Below are 23598 nucleotides of genomic sequence, written 5' to 3' on the forward strand. Positions count from 1 at the left end.
AATTAACAATATTAGAAGAATATTAGTATAATTAACAATAAAGTGTAGGCTGTAGCAATTAATTAGTTTTCAAAGCCCCAAAGCATGAGATAAATATGATTCCTATTAGCATATCATTTCTGCAGTATTTCCCTTTTTTTTTTCTTGTTGCTAGATTGAAAAAGAAAAAGCAAGCCAAACAAAATGCAGAGACAGCTTCAGCGATAGTATCCAGAACTCACTCTGGGAAAGAAGATGCTGCCACAGTAAGCTTAGATCAAGACAAGTGCAGCATTGCTGTGGAAGAGGAATATGGCACTGATGAGAAAAAGAAGAGGAAAAATAATCCGTTAAAGGAAATCAGGCGTACAGAACTAAAGCGCTATTACAGCATTGGTGAGTATTAATGGCACTGCATAACATTGTCATTTTACAAATGTGATGATTTTTGGAGGACATTTATAAATGGTGATCATCATCATCATAACAATAACAGTTTCTGGAGCTATCATTGCATGTCCCACATCCTTTATATATATAATCTTATGTGAAAAGAAAACAATTGATTATTGCTGTGGCTCATTTAACACTGTGTTCCTGCCACCTAGCACTGTGCTTAGCACGTATTGTGTGCCGATGAGCATGTTTCTAGTGTATGGTCTTGTTGTATGAGAGAGACAATTCTTTTTTTTTTTTTTTTAATTTTTATTGGAAAGTCTTATATACAGAGAGGACGAAAGACAGAGTTCTTCAGTCCATTGATTCACTCCCCAAGAGGCTGCAAAGGTCGGAGCTCAGCCGATCTGAAGCCAGGAGCCAGGAGCTTCCTTCAAGTCTCCCACATGCGTGCAGGGTCCCAAGGTTTTGGGCTGTCCTCCACTGTTTACGAAAGCCACAAGCAGGGAGCTGGGTGAGAAGTGGGGCCACCGGGGCACGAACTGGCATTCATATGGGATCCTGGTGCATGCAAGGCGAGGACTTTAACCACTAGGCTACCTCGCTGGGCCTGAGAGAGACTAGTGTTGATGTGTGCATGCATATCCTGCAATGCTGATAGAAATGCTTGTAGTTTTTGGCATCAGCTAGGCAACAGAAATCGGAGCAGACATAGCCTAGTATCAGTCAGTTCAAAAACAGGACTGTGGAGAGTTTTAGTTAAATCTCAAAACAAGTCAGTTGTACCAAATAGTTCACAATAGTTACTGCTTTTAAACCTTCCTTAACAGAAGTGGCCTATCTATCTTTGCTTGGGTCATCCACCTCATGCCTGTTGTTCTATCAGATAGGCCTGGAGTATTTTCCAAAGAAATTACAAATAAAGGCTATCAGGTGTCAGAACCTGGTGTGCTGCAGACATTAGAGTGTTCTCAAAATTGCTAAGCAAAGAAAGAGGAAACTGAGGGAGATCCCTGAGAATATAATATAGATGTCATGTATGCGATGTCATCTTACCCAAATAGAAGGCTTCTTCTGAAGGACCGTAAACTTGGTCCCAGTTAGTCCCAGACTTACTGAAAGGCATATCTTGTCTCCTCATTTGATGTATTTTTCTAACAACACTCATCCCTGGTAAAGTGGGCTGTCGTGGAGGTGGTAGTAAATGCTGCTTTGTTGATATTGCTGCAACAGTGATAGATATCTGAAGCAGAGAACATATGGCTTGTAGCATTGCAATTGGTTAAGATTAAAAATATATTGCATAACTTAACGCATGCTTTTCATCTCAAGCCATTTAGTATCTTGTAAGACATTGTAACTGTCAATCTATTGAAATGTTTTTTATGATTAATAAACTTTGTTTTAAAGTATAGTGTTGATTATTATTCCTTATTGCTAAAAAGAAGAAGAGAGTTAAGGGGGAATGCTTTATTCATCTTCCTTTATAAATTATTTCTTTTTATATAAGTTTTTCAGTGTCTTCTATCGCGTATGTAGCATTGAGCCAAAAACAATACCCTTGGTTCTTTATGTCTACCTTCGCTTTACAAAATCAGCTCAACTATTATTTTTCCAGGGAAGACCTCCTAACATTACCTAGGATAGACTTCTTTTCTGCATTGTTGTAGATTCATTTGACTCCCTGAGTACAGGCTGAGTATGAGTAGCTTCATGTAGTGTCTATGGCATACAGCGACTTTAAAAATTTGTGTTGAACAGTGGATGTGATACTTAGATCAATAAATATTATTTTAAATGAATTTCATAGAAATTCTACAAGGATGTAGATGACAAGCAGTTACTAGCCAGAATTATCCTGTAATTTTATTTGAATACAGCAGGAGAGATGCTGCCACTTTACCTTGCCACCCTATTTCTAGAATGGTAATGATGACAATTGGTTTGGAGATTGGGGACGTTCCTTCATGTCAATCTAACGCTTAGATAGTAGAACTGTAGGGTTGAGTCTGTGAATTCCATTTACCCATTCTTGGCATGTCTGCAGGACCTCAACCGGGTCTGGCCTGCAGGAGTCCCTGTTCCCATCCCAGGATGCCATTCTGCACCACTAGGTGGAGCCTGAGGCCTCCAGCCAGGAGTCAGGGCAGCTCCAGGTTGATGCTGCTCAGAAGGACTCTGACCTCCAGGGAAGGAAAGACAAGAAAAGTGAAAATGTTGTTGACCCACTGAAGATTTGGACTTCATCCTGTATTTAGTGGGGAAGTTTGGGGGCATCTCCATGATGCACCTGAGACGAGGACAGTAGGCTGTGCTGATGTGGCTGGAAAAGGGACCACCGAGAGGCTTTGTTGATTCATGTTCTGTTACTCTCAGCAGGGATCTTTCCTGTGAGATCAGCAGGAGATCCCCACTTATATGTTTCATATTACATATTTTCATTTATTTTAAGATTTATTTTATTAATCAGATTTACAGAGAAAAGGAGAGAAAGAGAGAAAAACCTTCCATCTGCTGGTTTACTCCACAAGTGGCTGCAATGGCCAGAGCTGAGCTGATCTGAAGCCAGGAGCCAGGAGCTTTCTTTGGGTTTCTCATGTGGGTACAGTGAACCAGCACACATGTGGGATCCTGGCATGTGCAAGGCGGGCATTTAGCCACTAGGCTACTGAGCAGGGCCCTATAATTTTAAAATGTATAGTGAATATTTGCTAAGTGGATGGTTTAACAGTTAATGCCACAATATCTTAACCAAATAATTAGAAACACATCAATTAAGAAACCAAGCATAGTGTTAAATAAAAACTCTTAGATATAGAGGTGATATTTTGTCATCTTCTCTCAGAATAGTTATGGCAGATATGTTAGAGAGCTGAACTATTTTTCCCCCTCTGAGTAGAGTTTCTGCTTATAGAAATAACATCTTTTCTGATTAATTCAGTATCTAAGGGATGAAAAGAAAAGCGTGAGAACTGACAGTCTGGGCAACTCAAGAAGAAGGGTGATCAATAAGTTTGTATTTGTGGAGATTTTGGGGGTACCAAGAGTGTTTGTCTAAGGGGACCTAGTTTTCAGGAAAAAAGCCTGTAAATTATTATTTATAGGTGTGAAGTATGAAATGCACATAGGCAAAAATATGCTAAGAGGATCACGCAGGGAGTCAGACTGAAAAGAATGACCAACAAACAGTGAGGCATGAACAGCAAAAACAGGGTATCGGTTGGTGTCTTCTCTAGATACAGAAATTTCAAGGAACTTAGATTTATTTATTTATTTGAAAGATTTACACAGAGAAGTAGAGACAGAGAGAAAAAGCTTCCATCTGTTGGTTCATTATGGCTGCAATGGCTGGAGCTGAGCCATTCCAAACCCAGGAGCTTCCTCCACATCTCCTACATGGATGTAGGGATTCAAGGCTTTGGGTCATCCTTTACTGCTTTCTCAGGCCACAAATAGGGAGCTGGATGGGAAGTGGAGAAGCTAGGACACGAACTGGTGCCTCTATGGGATCCCGACACATGCAAGGTGAAGATTTTGCCACTAGGCCATTGCAAGGAGTCCCTGTATAGTTACTAATAGCAATCATAAAGCAGAATAATACACAGATCTCAAGCAAAGGTGTGAGAAAAGAACATTATGTAGATATAGGGTAGTGCCTGCATTAGGCAGGTAAAATTCCTACTTTCTGTCGGTATCCAGTCTGTCACATATGTTCCTGATCTGAGGAGGTATGTTTTGATGAAATAATACTTTTATTTTTGAACTGGATTATCTGTTTCACAAGTGGCAATAATTCATTGCTGCCTTCCAATACTTAGAAGAATACAATAGTTAAGATACTGGTAAAAGATATAATGAAAAGATTGAGTCACTAGATTGCCTAATTGTAACAACGTTGTGTTGATTCTATAAATGTTCTGTTTTGCTTGTGAGAAGCGAGTAGGAAAACGGAAGTGCAGTAATTATATTACGGCAGATGGCGTCGGCTGAATCTAGATCCATCTCTTACCGACAGCACTTGGCATGCAATAAGCATTCAAACAAACAAACAAACCAGTTTTAAGAATAAGGAAAGTCAACCCTTCTGTGCTTACATTTGTACTGGCTACTATATAGAGCTCATTTTAACTTATTCTGTAAATGTAAACATAAGGAATAGTTTGGTAATGTGTCATAATACGTGTTTCAAAATTAGCTACTAAGTTAAATTTCAAATGAGTATGTTTTAAAAGATATTAAAAGATAATTTTATAGCATCAAAATATGTTAAATTGGCATGAATTATATCACAATGCACTGTTATTAAAGGAGTGTTTGTTCATCTTAGAATAATGCATAACCGGGCCCGGTGCGGTGGCGCAAGTGGATCCCATATGGGCGCCGGTTCTATTCCGGCAGCCCTGCTTCCCTTCCAGCTCCCTGCCTGTGGCCCGGGAAAGCAGTCCAGGACTGCCCAAAGCTTTGGGAACCTGTACCCACGTGGGAGACCCAGAAGAGGCTCCTGGCTTCGGATTGACATAGCATCGGCTGTTGCGCTCACTTGGGGAATGAATCATCAGACGGAAGATCTTCCTCTCTGTCTCTCCTCCTTGTATATCCGCCTTTCAATAAAAATAATAAAATCTTTTTTTTTTTTAAAAAAAAGAATAATGCATAACCTTTGCTTCTAAGAAAATGAAGATAAGAACAGAAATTTTACAAATACAAATGACGTTTCATTGTGGGGAGGTTCTTCACACAGCCATGGAGGTATGAGATTGGAAGAAAGAGATGCATTTTATAAGGAAGAAGAGCCAAAAATATTATGCTGATTAAAATATTTAATATAAAATGATAAGAACAAGAATTCTGACTAGCATAGTAGAAATCTTTAGAGAATTAGACTTGATTAGCCATTATAACAGGTATAAAGGACTCAAATAACAGCATGACTAGTTCTGCGATTATTATAGTTTTAAGGTCTGTTTATGGAAAATTCAGAATCTGAAGAATGAATTTTACTTTTCATTAATATTTAATGTTCATAGTTATCATTTCATATAATATTTTTGTCTAGCGATTTAAAAAGAAATATTCAAAAATAACAATGAAACTCTCCACTTTTTCCTTGTGGATTTTTGGTTTTCACAACAGCATGAAAATACCAGACTGCAAATTTATGCCAGCAACGGCTGCCTTCCCACTTTAACCACAGCAGTGAAGGTCTCTTTTCTGTCATGTTTTTATTTCACAGGAAATTCAGAAAACAAGGTTATGCTACTTTGTTAAATTAATTTCCAAAAATAAATGAATGAAACCACAAATGCATAAAGGTGTTGCACTTCTACAAAAAAGTATTGATCATTTTGGGACTTTAGATTTCATTGAATCAGAGAATAGAGTATTAAAATGCGCTTAAATGTAGAAAGAAGATATCAAGAACTTCTCTCAATATTTATTTATTTTTATTCAAAAAGCAGATTATAAAGAGAAGGAAAGACAAAGATCTTTCATCTTTTGATTTGCTCCCTCATTGTCTGCAGCAGCTGGGACTGAGCTGATCCAAACCAGGAGCCAGGAACTTCTTCCAGGTCTCCTGATGGGGCAGATACAAGGTCCCAACACTTTGGGAAGTCTTTGACTGCTTTCCCAGGTAACAAGCAGGGAGCTGAATGGGAAGTGGAGCAGCTGGAACACAATCCAGCGCCCATATGGGATCCTGGTGATTGCAAAGCGAAGTTTTAGCCACTGGGCCATTGCACCGTACCTTACTATATTCTTTCAAATGTGGAATCCGAGTGTTTGCAGGTGCAGGATTAGCCGATTGAGCCATTGTGCCAGCCTCAGAACATTTTTTAAAAAGATTTATTATTATTTTTACTTGGAAGGAAGATTTTACTCAGAGAGAAGGAGAGACACAGAGAAAACTGTTCTATCCATATCGTCATAATGGCCAGAGTTATACTGAGCCAAGGTGGTGAGGAGTCTCCTCCAAATTTCCCCCTTGAGCACAGAGTCCTAAAGACATGGGCCATTCTCTGTTGATTTCAACAGAGAGCTGGATTAGAACTAGGGCAACCTGGGCCAAACACGGTAGCCTAGCAGCTAAAGTCCTCACCTTGAATGCCCCAGGATCCTCAGTGGGCACCAGTTCTAATCCTGGCAGTCCCACTTCCCATCCAACTCCCTGCTTGTGGCCTGGGGAAGCAGTCGAGGACAGCCTAAAGCCTTAGGACCCTGTTCCCATGAGGGAGACCCAGAAGAAGCTCTAGGCTCCTGGCTTCAGATTAGCTCAGCTCCAGTTGTTGTGACTGCTTGGGGAGTGAATCATTGGATGGAATATCCTCTCTGTGTATCTTTTTGTTTTTTTAAGATTTATTTTTAGTAAGAAGTGATACAGCCAGGACATATGGACTGGTGCCCGTATAGTTTGCTGGTGCCTGTATAGTTTGCCAGTGCTCCAGGGTGGAGGATTAGCCTGTTGAGCCATCATGTTGAGCTCTGCTTATTTCTTTTTAAGCAGAATGGCTTTAAAAGACTTGAGAAAGAAAAAAATTAAAATCATTAGGATAAAAGTAGTAAGGGGACTTGTTATTGTGTCTCATGCCACAGCACAGAGCTGGATCAGAAGTGGAACAGCTGAGACACAAACTGGCATCCAGATAGAATGCCAGCATCATAGGGTAGAGGATCAGTCTGCTGCACCATTGTACTGGCCCCTACTCTGGAAGATAGTAGGCCATCTTACAAATGCAAAAACTGTTCTGTTTTGCAAGTTTAGTGCTGCTTTTTCTATGCTGTTAGTAGGGAATTGGATCAGAAGTAGAGCAGTCAGGATGCAAACTGGTGTCTGTATATGATGTTGCTATTGTAGTTGTTAGCTCTACCCTGTGTTTCGCAATGCCAGGACCCCTGAATTGTCTTACGTATTATTTACAGTTACTTGTACCCTATTTCATACACTGGGAAACCACTAAGCAATGTTGTCCCTTGCCAAAATGAGGGACATGATATGAGTGCACACAGAAAAAGGGGCAGAGCAGTACTGCCCTTTGCCATCTGTCTCTACCAAAACCTTCCCTTTCCCATGATTTTTAAGGGGAAAGCCAGCCTCTTCCTATGTGTTACTTGTTTATTTGAAAGGCAGAAGAGAGGGAGAGACAGAGGGAGTGAGGGAGGGAGGGAGGGAGGGAGAGAGAGAGAGAGAGAGAGAAGAGAGAGAGAGAAAGAGAGAGAGAAACAACTGACCTCTCATGTGTGAGTTCATGCTGCAGACCCTGAAGCAGCACAGGCTGGCCCAGACCCAAGCCAGGAAGTGGGAATTCATTCTTGATGTCTAGCCTACCTTAGCCATTACCTGCTGCTGCTCAGGAAGTGCATTAGCAGGAAGCTGTAAGTGGGTCAGGATGCAAACCAAGACAATCTCATAAGGGATGTAACCATGTCATCAAGCACCTTTCTGCTCTAACTTTTGTCATTTTTAATTGTACTCTTATTTATTATGTTTTTAAAATTATGTCACTACAGTATTATGATTGCTGTACCTTAATTTATCAGTACAGTGTGCTATCATGTATCATTTAAAAGCATTTTAGACATTTTCAGGTACCTGTGCTTATACATAATGTGTTTGTCAATTTGGCAACTGTCCCTTCTGAAAGCTTTTAAGTAGCATTTTTTAAGTTTAACATTAAGTTGAAGAAAAAGGGAAATATCCACAAGGGTGAGATTTTCCTATTTGGAGCAATGTATATTGTTTTATTCAAATTTTCATTTGTTTTAGTAACACGTTTAACTTTTTTTATGCACATCTTTGCAATGTTTTGTTATGTTTATTCCTAGATATTATATAGTTTGATACCAGTATGGTTGGGACTTTTTCACGTACACTTCTATAAGATTGTTATATCTGGCCACCTAACTGAACAACTTTGTGAATTTTTTACATTTTCATGATAATGTTGATTATTCATGGTAGAAGAAAATTTATAGCTAATAATCAGATTTTCACTGCTCTCTCTTAAGCATTTGAAACTTCTGTGCTTTGCTTTGTTTAGAAATTCCAAAACAAAGTCAAATATAAAACATGATAGAAACTTGTAATGATATTGAAATTGGCTGGTATTTTGCTTCTTTTGTTCTTAATGTTTGTTTTGGTTTTCTATAAGAGCGCATGTCAAGTTACACAGGTGTGCTTCAGGCAAACTTAGAAGAATTACTCCAGACCACGGCTGAACGGCCAGGTCCCCACAGTGCATTCCAATGCAGTGGCAGCCTCCTGTCAGAGCTGTGAAAGGCGTTTTCCCATGACTGGCAGGAATTCTGTTCCTGTCTTTGGGGTTTGCAAGATATCTTTGTACTTGTGGTGTTTCTGCATTCATTTCCACTGCCAAATATTTTCTTTCTGAGTTTAAATATTTGTGTTTTCGGCTCGTGTGATATTGGGTGAGCCACTGTTCAGCGGTTTGACAAAGTGGTCACCACCATGCCCAAAAGCCTGAGAAGGGTCACTGAATTGCTGCTGGCAAATAGGTGCTTCGGAGAGAGTGAAGGAGAAAGGACGCGTGCAGCACCTGATTTCTCACTGTTCCACAGGGGTCCGCCTTCCACACAGCAGGGTGTGGGGGGCCTCATCACTGCCCCGGTTGCCTTGAATTTAGGAAATGAGCCAATTACTGCTCACCTGGCAGTGATGTTATACGGTTATTTTTTCCCCCTGAAGTTGCTGTTGATTTATATGTATTTTGACTACATTGCTTCTTCAGAAGTATTTCTAATGTGCATCAAAGACTGCATTCGTCATATAAAGAAATTTCACTCAGTTCTCTAGTCTGTGGCTACAATGTGGCCTCTTAATTTCATCAAAATTTGGGAGTCACTGTATCAAAAGTGATTAACTGAAATTTTTCTTTTAAGCCAGTTGTGATGGCCTATTACTGCTGCATTTCTGGAATGGCATCTTTTGCTCATGGTTTATAATTCTTTTAACACACTACTCCATTTGGATTGTATATATTAATGGCATTACTACTACTACTAATAACATTTTTTAAGCACTAACTTTTTCCTTGGCACAGAAATTAACCTTGTTTTTATCTCATTTTCTCAACAACATTGATAGTTCTTCATTAAACACTTGAGAAAACTAACATAGAAATTTCTGGTAACTTGCCTAACATCACATAGCTATGCAAATGTATCAGAGTTAATAGTCGAGCCTACTTTATTTAAAAAAAAAAAGATTTATGTATTCATTTTGAAAGAGAGAAGGACAGAGACAGAAAGCTTCTATTCACTAGTTCACTCCTCAGATGACTACAGTGGCTAGCAGTAGACCAAGCCAAAGCCAGGAGCTTCTTCTTGGTTTCCTACATGAGAGGCAGGGATTTAAGAGAACTTGGGTCACTTTGGCTGCTTTTCCTGGGCTACTTTGAGGGAGTAGATAGGAAGTGGAGCAGCCAGGACTTGTACTGGCACTCATACAGGATGCTGACAATGCAGGTTACAGCTTCACTTGCTGTGCCACAAAGCCAGTCCCTGAGCCTAGATCATTTTGATCCCTATATTGGGTTGTAAAGCTGTTTAGTAATCTAAAGGAGTTGCAAAAGGCCTGATTTTATGGTTGATGCCATTCAATCATTGCAGCCAACTCTATCAGTTTTCATCATAGGGAATAGGTTCTCCTTTCACCGGGCCTCTTAAATCCCTCCGGGGCTGTTTCAGCAGTGTATTTGCTTATTCCTTCCTGCCACTCCTATGTAGAGACCCCACCTATGAACAAATGATCATGGTGTGTTGTGTCTTAACATTCACTTTGAAACTTTGTTTGCCAAGGTAATAACTCTTCCAAATTTACAATCTTTTGGTCTCTAATTTTATGTTCACCCTACCCCTGCTCTTGTGATATGGTTAATGCCATCTGTCTTGAACTACTTCCACTTTCCGAAACTCTCTGACCTCTGGCTATCCATTTTCTAGGTTTTTATCTCTTGGCTTATGCACAGCATTTGACAGTATCAATAGTGCTTTCCTTTAACTTCTTCTATGGCTTCTGTGATCTCACATTCATTTTGCTAACCTTTGAATTGCTTCTCCCCTCCCTACACACCTCTTATGTCAGCCATACTTCCTTCTATTCCTCAGACATAAGCTTGCCTTTAGTTCTGTCCTGAAACTTCAGCTTTTCTTTTGTGTTGGCTATGAAAACTCACTTAATGGATCACTGCCACATGGGGTCCTTTACATTGACCTTAATGCCATTCCTTGCCCAGGTACACTGCTAGATTTCACCTTCCTTTAGTTTCAGTACTGGAGAGAGAGAAGTTGTTTTTCAAGAAGCTTGTATCTTTTCTGGAACCAAGAGCCTTTTCTTACAGGGCAGGACTTTGAGACAGCAAACCATTGTGCACCTGGTTGAAAGTTAACATGGCTAGCTGGTTCCTACTCTGTATTCCAGCTGTCACCTCTAGGATATTTGCAGAATGAAACAAGCTAAAAACTGAAGAGCCTATATTTTATTCCTCTGGGGATTTTGTTAATAAGATACTTCTTTGATGAATGGGAAAATGTGGCTCTGAAGACTGTTTCAGCGGTGACAAAGTAGGAGTTTCAGTTCTTAACCTGGGGCTGGCTTTTAAGGAAGGCCTGCCACTTTCTCCCCCAGGAAGTAGATACTTGCACGTTATTGGCCTCAGATTCCTATAAACAGAGGGAGAATCAGTGTTTGGGTGTATATAAAAGGCTTTGAGGAGGCCAGAAGTGCCGGTGTCAGTGTCACTGGGAGATATTTGTGGTCCCTACCTAAAGCATTGGATTTGGATCTCCTGTCGCTTCTCCCCTCCCCCCATCCTAAGGCACAGCAGGGTGGTCCTTGCCCAGGACAGCTCATGTTCCTTCCTGGCTCCCCAGTGCTTGGTGAAGTATCTGCTGCACATCTTAGTAAGACATGCAGGACTTGACCTAGTGAGACACACACAGGTGGTCATCTTTCCAACTCACTGCAGGGCTGCCAGGAAAAACAATAACTTTATAGTAATCAGAATATTATCCAACTGTATATGTTTGATTTATTATAAATATTGGTGAACAGTGGTCCATAAATAGCTTTACATTGTTTTTAAAAAGAAAAAACTCATTGCAGAAACATTTAAGAAGCAGTGTGATACTTCACCTTGTGCTACGATGATTTATAAGTTGCTGGATTCTCAGAATTTATCATTTGCATCTAGGTTTTTTCTATTGAGCTTCCACTTCTGGTGTGTAAAGCACAATGTTCAAATTTTGGCTTGGATCATGCCTGTAACTTGCTTGGCATGATGTGGTATTCGTAAAGAGTGTTGCCCACAATCAAACCTGTCAGGCTCATTGATGTGTACTGGAAATTTCATTCAGCCATGTCCACCAGCTATTGGTTAGGCACAAGACATTCATAAATGGGTATTGTGTGGTCTCACCTGAAGGATCATCAGATATTTGACTCTGGAGGGAAAACCTTTTGTTTGAGTAATGTTACATGTTTGACATTTTGCTAGCCTACTCATTCATGCCAAAGGAAAATAATTTTTGTATTAATTTGTGTTTATACAGTTAAGATTATTGTGAAAGGTTGAGCCAGCGGCCAGTATGGTTGGACAATAAGTAAATGATTGTGAGATGTTGGCTTATAATGGCACTCTGCTTTGAAACCAGAGACAACCACATACAGTTTCTGGAGGTATTGGGCCAGAAGCTACCACAGAGGGATGAAGGAAGGCTTTAGACATATGAATAATTGACAAGAGGATATTCAGTGACTGTTCTGAAAGTCACATTGAAAGATGTCTATGATGACACTGTGGTCAAAGTGTGCAACAAAGAGGAGGTGAGCAATGAAAATGAGTGAAGACTGTGTCACATAATGCCAAAGCAGTTCGTGGAATAGTGTATCAAGGAATATTAGCCTGCACTATCCACCTTCCATGCAGATGAAGCAAAAGCAAGAATTTTTTTCCTGATTCTTTAGAAGGAAAAACCAATCTTATTAACATTTCATTGTTTACTTGCCAAGAACTATGCAAGCCAGGTTTTGTATTTTTTATCTAAAGCTATGGTAATTGGTCCCATCTTCCTGAAACAATTTCAGGACAACTGCCTGAAGGTGGGGAGGTCATTTTTTTTTTTAATATAAATGTTGAAGAATTTTTAGTGTCTTCAAATGTATCTGAATCGAGCATAGAAATACCTAGAACACGATTTTTAGGTTAAGGTGGCTATTATGTAATTTATTTTTTCTCTTGTTTTTTTAATTTTAAACAGTGTAAAAGAAACACTTAATGAATATTCATGCTCCTGTATTGTTGTACAGTTCTCCCGCAGTGTCCCTGTGTTGTGTAGATGGCATGATATTGTTGATGACATTTCTTAGTGGACATGTGTGTTGTAAGGTCTCAGATGTACAGGGCTGAGCAAATGGAACTTTTGGGATCATGGCATGCTCTTACCGGTTAGGCCAGGGTTCCTTGTGAGTTGTTCGTAAACTTTCCTTTATCTCTGTTCCTTCCTCTTGTTTCTCTCTCCCACCAAATGTCATTCCAATGTGTTCAGTGAGTGTCGATGTTTGTGTTTATATGGCCTTGTGAAGTGGTTATGATTGTTTTCTGTTTACTTGTTTCAAATGTACATAAATGATACTCTACATCTCAACTCTACGTCTCAATCTGTTTCTCTTGGTATAAACTTACTGCTGTGTAAATTTCTAATGGCCTAGAATCCCAGAGCACCTGGACTACTTTGTACTGACCTGCTAGCCCACTGCTGACCTCTAGAGTGCATTGTCAGGCCACCTACTTAGGGTACACGCAGTGTATACCTGCTGGCAGAGAACACACATCTGCAAGTTACATTGCTGCGTGAAAATGGTTTATAATTTGCTGGAATGATTGAACTAGTTTTCTTCCCGAGTAGCATTACTAGAATGGTTCAACTTTTTGCTTTCTCCTTTTCTCCACCATCATGGTGAGTATACCTCACTATTCCTCTCAATGTCCTCTCACAAGACTTTCAGAATAGAGAGGTTCTGAGCCAAAAGACAATACCAGAATTACCCCGTTTTGCAGTGGATTTGGATGAAAACTGGTAATAAGCTCAGGCATTACTCTTAAGAGGCAACATTAAAGAACCAAGTTGAGTCAGTAATGAATTGAACTTGAAGTGGCATACATGGAAATAGTATTTGAAACCACTATCTTCTTCATCATATCAGTATCACCATTGTTGTGCCAGCTTAATGTGTCTGATTGGGATTATGACTGATGTATTTATTCAGTAATACATATGTAAAAGGATTAAAAAGGGAGCAGTCCAACTTAATTTTGTTGTAAAATGATACCTGATTTTAATTTATACTTTTCTGTTCACATAGATGCTGGGGGCATCTATTCATAGTTAATTTAATTTTTGTCAATTCAATTTTACATCAGGGCAGTATATTTCCATAATGTTGAGTATATGAACTAATATATGATGGTTTTGACCATAAAAGATTTAATCATATGCAGCTGGCAATGGTTGAACATCTTTGAGCTATAAAAACAGTACATATCTGTGCTCCAACTTAAGACATAGATGTCTTTCCAAGCTTTCATTACTGTAAGTAATATAATAATAACCATATGTGAGAGCACATAACATTTCAATTATTTTGAATTTGTCCTTAGGATAAATTCCTAAGAGAACAATTCTTGACTGAGAGAATGAACATTTTTATGACCAACATATCAGTTGCGAAGCTACCTTCTAAAAGGACTGTGCTGATGACATAAGGCAGCGTTTGTTGTTGTTTTTTTAAAACTTGTTTTAATTGGAAAGTCAGACTTACAGGGAGAAGGAGATACAGAGACAAAGGTCTTTCATCTGTTGGTTTAATCTCCAAGTGTCTGCAACAGCCAGAGCCGAGCCAATCTGAAGCCAGGAGCCTGGAACTTCTTCCCGGATCTTCCACCTGAGTGCAAGATCCTAAGACCTAGGGCCATTCTCTGCTGCTTTCCCAGGCCACAAGCTGAAGGGGAAGTGGAGCAGCCACAACACAGACAAGTGTCCACATGGGCTTCCAGTAGATGCAAGACAAGGATTTAGCCACTAGGCTACCATGCTGGGCCCAAAAGACAGCATTTATGTCATGTGTATATTGGTTTCATTCCAAATTTATCATCATAACATATTATATTTAAACTATTTTAATCGCTTTCAAACATTACATGACCTTACTGTTTTCTTTTATATTACTTAATTGCAATTAGCATTATTCATATGGAGGTATTCATGGATAAATAGCATGCTTTTATGGTAACGTTCTATTTCGTCTTTAGTCTGTTTTTCTTTTTGTGTTCTACTCAATTTGAAGGCGAGTTTTCACGTAGTGTATATTCATAGTTTCCTCAGTTTCTGAAAATGAAATCATTTATTTGCCTACAATTTATTTTTCAGATGACAATCAAAACAAAACACATGACAAAAAGGAGAAGAAGATGGTGGTTCAGAAGCCCCATGGTACCACTGAATACACAGTAAGTAAAACTAGGATAATACGAATGTTTGTTAATATTATTAGATTTAGCCTGTTTCTTCTTTACACATTCCTCTCTTTCACTGAATTTTTTCTTGGTGTCCACTAAATGGTGAAGTTCCTTAAGGCCCGTTCTTGATCATTTCTTTCCCTTCATGTTTTCTTCCTGGAGAAGTTTATAGGAAGCAATGATTTAAGGGTATGAGCGTGATCTGGCTGTCACCCCATCGATTGTCAGGGTTGCCTAGGGCTCATCTGCTGGGTTCAACAGGTGTTGCTTTCCTTCTTTGCTCCATGTCCCTTTTCTAAAGCTGGAGCAAGGATAAAACTCACCACATCTCCTTCGTCTCCTATGCTTGCTGCTTTTTGAAGAAGTGCTGGCTGCATAATCCATTCTTTTGCATAAGCCACACCTTTATCTTTGATGTCTTCTCTTCACTCTCCAAGTGACCATCCAGAAAGTTGGGCTAGATCACTTCACTTTATACTCTCATCGAATCATGTTCCTTCACATTATTTATCTCAGTTTAGCATTGTTGATTCATTATTCTGAATGTTATTTTGGGCTTTCAATTCATATATCCAGGAGCGAATGGGCCAGTTTTTGTTGATCATCTTCATGACATCTTGCCTAATGTAGGCTAGGAACCTGTTGAATGAGTAGGTGACTAGCACTGTGATGTGTGCATTTACTACAGTACACTGTGTGGTGTGTACTCACTTCCCTGCTTGTACCATGGAGTTAAAACTTGATGCACAGTTTTATGACTTTGTGAAGTTCCAAGTATGTTTATATCCTAACTTTGTCTAGAAACACTTTGAAACTGTTTTCACTGTAATCTATAACTTTGATTAGTCTAAGGCAAATTGAGTTGGTGAATTTTGGTTCTGTGGGGGCCTATGGGTTTAATTCTGGGTTAATGTTGTCTATTAAAATTGCTGTTTCTTTCATGCATGTTGAATCTTGTTTTCTAATATTCTGTTTGATTATTCTAGGCTGGAAGCCAGGATACCCTAAACTCCATAGCACTAAAGTTTAACATCACTCCCAACAAATTAGTGGAACTGAATAAACTTTTCACACATACCATTGTTCCAGGCCAGGTATCTATTTCCTTGTTGAATATAACTTTACACATTTTTTCTTTCCATTTTTAATGCGTGACCATTATTGTCATCAAATTATCATTAGTGATAGTGTGTATTATCTCAGTGTCTTCTCCTTTTGATTCAAGAATTCTCGAAGAAACCTAGTACTTGTGAAATGCTCAGAAATGAACTCACTGCAAATAATTGACAGTTTATTATAACAGTAGTTAATGAATGTTTCCTAGGACATCTAAAGAAAGTGTAAATTAATGTGACGTTTCCCTTCTGTCAGATATAATAGATATTCTTGAAATATTTAATTCAGAATTCAAAGTCTCAATTTAGTCCCCTCTTCTATGGTGTATTATGACCATCATTTTATATAAAAGTTGGCAAAATTTTTGTCATTTTTTGTCATCTTGATATTATGGGGGAAAATGGGCAAACCTGCCAAAGACGGGGACATTTAGCAGGGCCATCAACAAATGGTCACCATTTTTTTCCCCAACTTTTAAATTTTATTTATTAAACTGAGTGAAATTGACAAATTGAACATTTTCCTAATCAAGTAAACTTATGTTGAGTACTTTCTATATAATAAAATATTCTTAATAAATGTAAATGGCATACTCATTAAAGGAACTTAGTTGAGACCCTGTGTTTGTACCTAACTCTGAAGTACTTGGTAGTCATGAGCACATTTTGGTTTCCTTGCTAACTTACTAGTGCATCTTACATGTACATTTTAGTGACATTTCATTCTTTGAGGATAGATATTGCTACTCAAAAAAAAAAATCCTTCTATTTATTAGAAAGACAGATTGGGAGAGAATGAGAAACAGAGATCTGTCCATTGGTTCACACCCAAATGGCACATTGGTTGAGGCTAGGCCAGGCCAAAGCCACCTGGAACTCTGGGTCTCCTATTTGGAGGATGGGGTACAAATACTTGGGCCGCCTTCTGCTGCATTCCCAGGCACATTAGTAGGGATAGAAAGTGGATCAGCCAAAACTTGAACCAGTGCTCCAAAATGGAATCTAACATCACAGATGGCAGCTTAATTCCTGTGCTGCAACACTAACCCAATATTGCTCCTTTTTATTTTTTTTAAGATTTATTTTGTTTTGATTGCAAAGTCAGATATACAGAGAGGAGGAGAGACAGAGAAGAAGATCTTCCGTCCAATGATCCATATGGGCACCAGTTCTACTTCTGGCGGCCCCTCTTCCCATGCAGCTTCCTGCCTGTGGCCTGAGAAGCAGTAGAGGACAGCCCAAAGCTTTGGGACCCTGCACCTATGTGGGAGACCCAGAAGAAGCTCCTGGCTTCAGATTGGCTCAGCTCCATCCGTTGCGGCCACTTGGGGAGTGAATTATCGGATATAAGAGCTTCCTGTCTGTCTCTCCTCCTCTCTGTATATCTGTCTTTCCAATAAAAATAAATGAATCTTAAAAAAAAAAACTTTTCAAAAATTAACAAATTTTGATCTCTTAAGAAGGCAGATAAGTTTTTGTCTCTTTCATTGTTGTCCTTATTTCATAATCCACAAAATTGCTGCATAGTATGTAGCTGAGCTATAACAAAGAATATGCTTGCATGTGCTAATTAAGTGGCTGTCAGTATAGCAATCTAGGCAAAATAATTTAGGGTGATTCTTTATAAGCCATTCAGAGGTGATTATTACTATACTAAGGTCTGATAGTCAATAGGAGTATCCGGGCTGTTTGGCCTAGTCTATTGTAATAGTTTATGAAAAAAAAAATCCTGAAATGGGACTTTGAAAGTTTCATTTCCATTTGGTCTCGAAATTTATCTTTGTGACTTGGTTATCTCACTTCATTTCGTTTTTAAGTTTCAGTTTCCTGATCTCTGAAATTAGGGATTAGGCCACGTTATCTCAGATGTTCCCTCCCATTTTTATTGTGGTCTTCAGTTGTAGAACTAAGCAGATACATGCTATTAGTTTTCCCAGGACGTCTGTATTCATGCTTTCTGCTGACAAAGAAGGAGGGATTAGAGAGAAAGAGAGAGAAAGAAAAAGAGAAAGAAAGAGAGAAAGAGAGAGAGAAAGAAAGATAGAAAAGAAAAAGAAAAAGAAAAAGGAAAAGAAAAGAAAAAAGAAAAGAAGAAAAGAAAAGAAAAGAAAAGAAAAGAAAAGAAAAGAAAAGAAAAGAAAAGAAAAGAAAAGAAAAGAAAAGAAAAGAAAAGAGTCTGAGACTTGTGGCTTTACAACTGTAGGTGACCTTTTAGGTTTCAGTGCTGTGTCCTGGTGCTTAGAGCTGGAGGAGGGAGTGTGGTAGCCCTCTCATCTCAGTAGATCTGATAACACCAAGCTTGGTCTGCTCTGGTGTTAGAAAACTACAGACCCTTCAAAAGATTTGTGTGAAGTCCACCATAAGGTAGAGAGAAAACTGGTGTGGCTGGGTCAGTGCCCACCTATGAGAATGATTTTTCAGAGGTCACCAGGGCTGAAATGTTGCTCTAGGTTGGTTTGTTACTTCAGAAGGCAAAAGCCAAGATTAGAGAAGTATTTTTTTAAATAATGGAGGCATAAGGTTTTTTTTCCGAAAATCCTCAGTTAGGCTGTGAATTCTGATACTTAAATTTTGTAGATACGAACAAAAAATATACTTCTGCCAGATGGTTTATCTTGAGCACTCAAATGTTATCCTGAGAATGTATGCTTTTAGGGTGCTTTAATTTTCATGGATACCTTAGCTACCCATGCTTAAAAGTTGTTCTCAAAAAAGAAAAAAATTTGCTTGCAAGGGGCTGGCACTGTGTTGTAGTAGTATAAGCCTCTGCCTGTGGCACCAGCATCCCATATGGGCAACAGTTCACGTCCTAGCTACTCCACTTCTGATCCAGCTCCCTGCTTATGACCTGGGAGAGCAGCAGAGGACAGCCTGTGTCCCTATGTGCCTGTACCTGTGTGGGAGATTCAGAGGAGGCTTTTGGTTCCTGGCATCAGATGGGCTCAGCTCTGACCCTATGGCCATTTGGGGCATGAATCAGCAATGGAAGAGGCTTCTCAGTCTCTCCTTTTCTCTGTGACTCTGCCTTTCAGTAAGGTTTGTTTAAAAAAAAATCATTAAAAAGCTGTCATTTTCGAGTTATTATAACTTTTTTTATGCCAAAAATAATTACCACTTTAGCTTCTAAAATTTTCATTTGTTGTTAGAGTAAATCCGTAACTGTTTTTTAAAGGCAGGGAAAACGTCACCTCAGCCCATATTCCATGTCTACTTCCCCGTTGAGGTCACACATGTTGTGGCTGAGCTTCCAAGCCTTCTCATGCCTCTTCTGTGTGTAATACAGTGAGCTGTTAATCACAGCTAGACCTTTGATTCAATGTTTAGTATTTGTCATCCAGTAGAATGCCAATCTGAGTTGCTTGACACCTTTTCAGAGTTGTGATGTGAAAAAATAATGTGTTTGGTGAATTGCTGGTAAGAAGTGCCATCCATTCCTTTCTCTAGTTCAGCTATGGAATGTAAAGGAATTGTTTATGCAGACACGCAGTTTTAATCCTTTGCAAACTACTCTTGTAGAACTCTGTTTCGTCTTTCGCCATTATTGAAGATGTCATAGAAGAGTCCTCCAACACAAGTTATTATTGTTAGTCTGCATTAACGATAAACCATTGAATCTTGAGCATTCGTTCTGATTAGATTCCACAGAATCTCATTATTCCTGAAAAAGTTTTTATCTTACAGAAAATAGATGTTGATAATTAATGATGTCAAGTTCTTTGCATTGGTTATGTAGAACCTAACTTTCCAGCACGCATCTCAAGAGGTTTCATAATTTTGGAGCATTTATTTTAAGAAACAGTCTATCATATATTTCTTTGACTTTGATTTTTCCCAATTTTTTTGCTATTTCCTCGTTTTCTTAGATTCAAGTAAAGTCTGAACAAATAAAACAAAAATACCTCCATGAGACACTAAATAATAATAATTTATTAGTGATTAACTGCTATGGATTCTGTTTTATAGCATTCATGCTTATCATTTTAGGATTATATTTGATATATGCCCAAATGTAGCACGTCATTAAGGAGAATTGAATGACAGTGTTGTAATAACTTTCAACAACCAAAATATTCTGTAGAGAGAGATTATCCTATGACAGTCTTGGAGGCTTTTTAATTTAAAGTTTTTCTTCTGTTTTGTTTTGTTTGTTTGTTTTTCGCCTTTAGATAACCCAGACATGGATAGAACAGAAAGTATTGGATTTCTGTTGCTAATATGACTTTGTACAGATTGCCATGTAAGGACCTTACTGTTTTAGCACTGAGGGCTAACCCAGAAGTAGCAAGCTTGAATTTGTTCTGGGACTCCCTTAATCCACACAGCTGGGATGTTTAGAATCATGCCTTGCCTCTGTGTCTTCTGCTTCCTGGCACATTCGTTCCTTCTCTACCACACTCTTCCTCCCTGTTATCCAGTTCCCACTTACTTTCAAAACCTTACCCAAACTCACTTGCTCTACAGGACCTGTCCAGACTCTTCACTCATCTTACGCTGTTTCTTGCAGTGTGTACAGGTGTGCTCTATACATTTTAATCACACTCATTGCTCAGTACCATTTATTGGATTAAGGTGTGCACATTAGTATTATGAATTTCATGAAAGCCAACTAGATCTCAGTCATGCACTGAGCAGGATGCTGGGCAGAGTGTATAGCCCTCTAAAGACTGACTGATGGTTTGTTGATTCTTGATACTCACTCAGCTCCTCTTTCCTGTTTTCAGGTCCTTTTTGTGCCAGATGCCAACTTTCCATCTAGTACCTTAAGGCTATCATCATCCAGTCCTGGTGCTACTGTCTCTCCGTCATCATCAGATGCAGAATATGATAAACTACCAGTATGTATGTTATGCAGTTCATGCCCTGACAGATTTTTTTTTGCGAGTTGAATAATTCAACATGTTGTATATTTATAGTTTTGCAAGACTTTAACTGAAATTTTCCCAAAGGGGTAAGGTTAGGTAATTTGTCATTAGTTGGGACAATGCATTTTCTGTAAGAGAAACCTTCAACTTTAAGGTTCCCAAGGTGTAAAAGCATGGCTTGTTTAAAACTGTTGTGCTGACCTCCTGGTGAGATGGGTGGGTCATTTGTAGTCTGCCTTTTTCTAGAACATGTGCATCAAAAGTCTAATTTGGTTATATTATTAAAAGATTTAATGGGCATCTTTATTAACTTATACATATACCATTTTTAAAAGTCTTGATTTAGTTTGCATACATATATTCTATTTGTTGTTATTTTTGAGGGATAAAACACTATTTTCAAGTTAACATACTTTTCTTGGTATACTTGTATAGAACTTGCACGAGCTGGCTTATATGCATAATTTGTTTTGAAAGTAGGTATCTGTATTTGATTTTGGAAATTTCTGCTTCTGTAAGGATGCTGACATAGCAAGAAAGGCCTTGAAGCCCATTGAAAGGGTTTTGTCATCTACTTCTGAAGAAGATGAGCCAGGTGTCGTGAAATTTCTCAAAATGAATTGTCGCTACTTCACAGATGGAAAGGTATGTAGTGATGTGTGTATCTTGTTTCCTTGGAACTTAAGGAAAGCTAAGGAGTTATTATAACTTAATGGAAAGGAGTCCGTGCTAAAATATCTCACCTAAAATTGTGGCTAAATATTTACCAAGTGACCATTTTCCTTTTTGAGAGAATCCTCATCATTGGACATAAGTGTGAGTCTCTGTGACACAGAGTTTGTTTTTAAATCTTTCAGTTCTTAGTACTATATTGTGCATATTTTATAGTGAAGCTGCAGTTAGACTCACTGAACTCAGTACCCAGGATTGGGGAATGGCCGCCCGATGTCATCCCAGGGTCCCTGATGTGGAGCATGCTCTGAGGGTTCTGCTTAGGTGGTCTTGACAGTTCTGAAATGCTACTGATAATTGCTGATTCGATAATCCCTACTAGGCCTGCCCCCAGCCCTGGTTTTTGCGCTTGCCAGCATATGCAGCAGACTGGTCCAGTTTTCCTATGTCCCATTCAACTTTGATACACATTAGTGGGTGCTGAAGCATAGCTAAACCCAACTGACTCCACTATCCAGCCCACACTCATGCCAGTGGGTGCCACTGCCTGTCTAACCAGTCTACCCCCAGACTCACAAGTGGAAATTGCAACCCATCAGAGAGGTGCCAACAGTTTCCCTACTGGGCCCACTCCCAGTCCCAGATCTTGCACTCGACAAGTGCTTCTACAGTTTAGCTTGACAGGATTTGCTCCCAGTCCCAGCACTTGCCAGCTGATGCTGCAGCAAAGCCCAGGCAGCCTGTTCTTACTCTGACCTATGCATGCACCAGTGGGAACAGTTGATTAGCCCAGCCTGGCTCTCCCCATAATCCAGTTAAAATGCAGGCCAATGGGAGTTGTAGCCCTGCCTGGCCTGCTCTGCCCCCGATCCTGGTTTTTATGCTTGCCAGAAGGAGCAGTGGCCCAGCATGGGATCCCCTGCAGCCCTTCTACCGGGCTTGCACCCCCTCTCCCAGGTCTCACATATGCTGGTGGATGCTACAGCCCAGTCTGGCATGGCCTGCTTGATTTCAGCATTTGCCAGTGGATGCTGTAGCCTGGCCCAGCCTGATCTGCCCCCAGTTTCAGCTGATGCTGGTAGATTTTGCAGCCTATCCCAGCCCAGGCAGCGCCCAGTCCTGGCCCTGATGTGAACTGACTGGTGTTGCTAGCCAGACCTGACCTGTCCTGCACCTTGTCCTGCCTCATAGATCTGCCTGTGAGTGTTATGAACTGACCCAGCCTAACCACCCCTGGACTTGACCTACATGTGTGCCAGTGGATACCATAACATGGCTTGGTCTGGGCTGCTCTCAACCTTGTTTCTTGCACTCACCTGCAGGGATTGCATCATGAAGAGGAGTTCCCCAAGCTACTGTATCAGGTCTCCTCCCAGTGGCAGATCTCATGTATACCAGTGGGTCCTTAGCTTACTTAGTTTGCATCCTGTCGTGGCAGGAACAGTGGCCTTGCCCAATCAGCCCATTCTGCTTCTCACTGTTGGGTGCTACAGCCCAGCCAAACCTGATCCATGCTCTGACACAGCTTTCATATGGTTCAGCAGGTGCCAAGACCTAGCCCAACCCATCCCATACCCTCCCTGGCTCTCATGAGTACAGCGGGTGCTGGAGTCTAACCCAGTCAGTCTGGCACTCCCCAGACCCAGTCCACACCCATGCTGAGGGACACTGCAATCATGTCCAGCCCAGGTTGCTGCCCCTATTCCAGCTCTCACACTCTGCCCTGGGAACCACAACCCAGCTGGGGTGGTGTCCCCTTAGCTCCCTAACCAGCTTGTTTCCAGTCACAGATCCTATGCATGCCAGTGGTTGTTCTGACCCAGTTTGGTATAACCAATTCCCTGCCTTGGTCTTTGCTGTTGGTTGCTGCAGCCTGACCTGTCCTGGTCTGTCCCCAGTCCCAACTCTCTCTGTTAAGTCCTACAGCCTAGTTCATCCCAGTCTGCTGCCATCCCTGGCTCATGCAAACTGGTAGGTGTGATAGCTTAGCCTGGTATGACCCACATTCCAGCCCTACTCCTGTACATGCCAGTGAGCTAAGGT

At 40.0% G+C, this 23598-nt stretch overlaps 1 protein-coding gene across 2 annotated transcripts in view; it reads left to right on the forward strand.

Annotated features, from left to right (window-relative positions):
- NCOA7 (nuclear receptor coactivator 7) overlaps positions 1-23598 on the forward strand; it is a 142032-nt gene that overhangs the window by 69508 nt on the left and 48926 nt on the right. For both annotated transcript variants that reach the window (XM_040965697.1, XM_040965696.1), the window contains exons 3-7: positions 155-375; positions 14818-14897; positions 15893-16000; positions 20743-20856; positions 21403-21528. In XM_040965697.1, coding sequence (XP_040821631.1) covers positions 155-375; positions 14818-14897; positions 15893-16000; positions 20743-20856; positions 21403-21528 — 649 coding nt within the window. The remainder of the gene's footprint in view (positions 1-154; positions 376-14817; positions 14898-15892; positions 16001-20742; positions 20857-21402; positions 21529-23598) is intronic.

The sequence above is a fragment of the Ochotona curzoniae genome, unplaced genomic scaffold (genome assembly GCF_017591425.1).
Source record: "Ochotona curzoniae isolate NIBS_2020 unplaced genomic scaffold, NIBS_Ocur_1.0 scaffold_3890, whole genome shotgun sequence".
Classification (NCBI taxonomy): Eukaryota; Metazoa; Chordata; class Mammalia; order Lagomorpha; family Ochotonidae; genus Ochotona; species Ochotona curzoniae.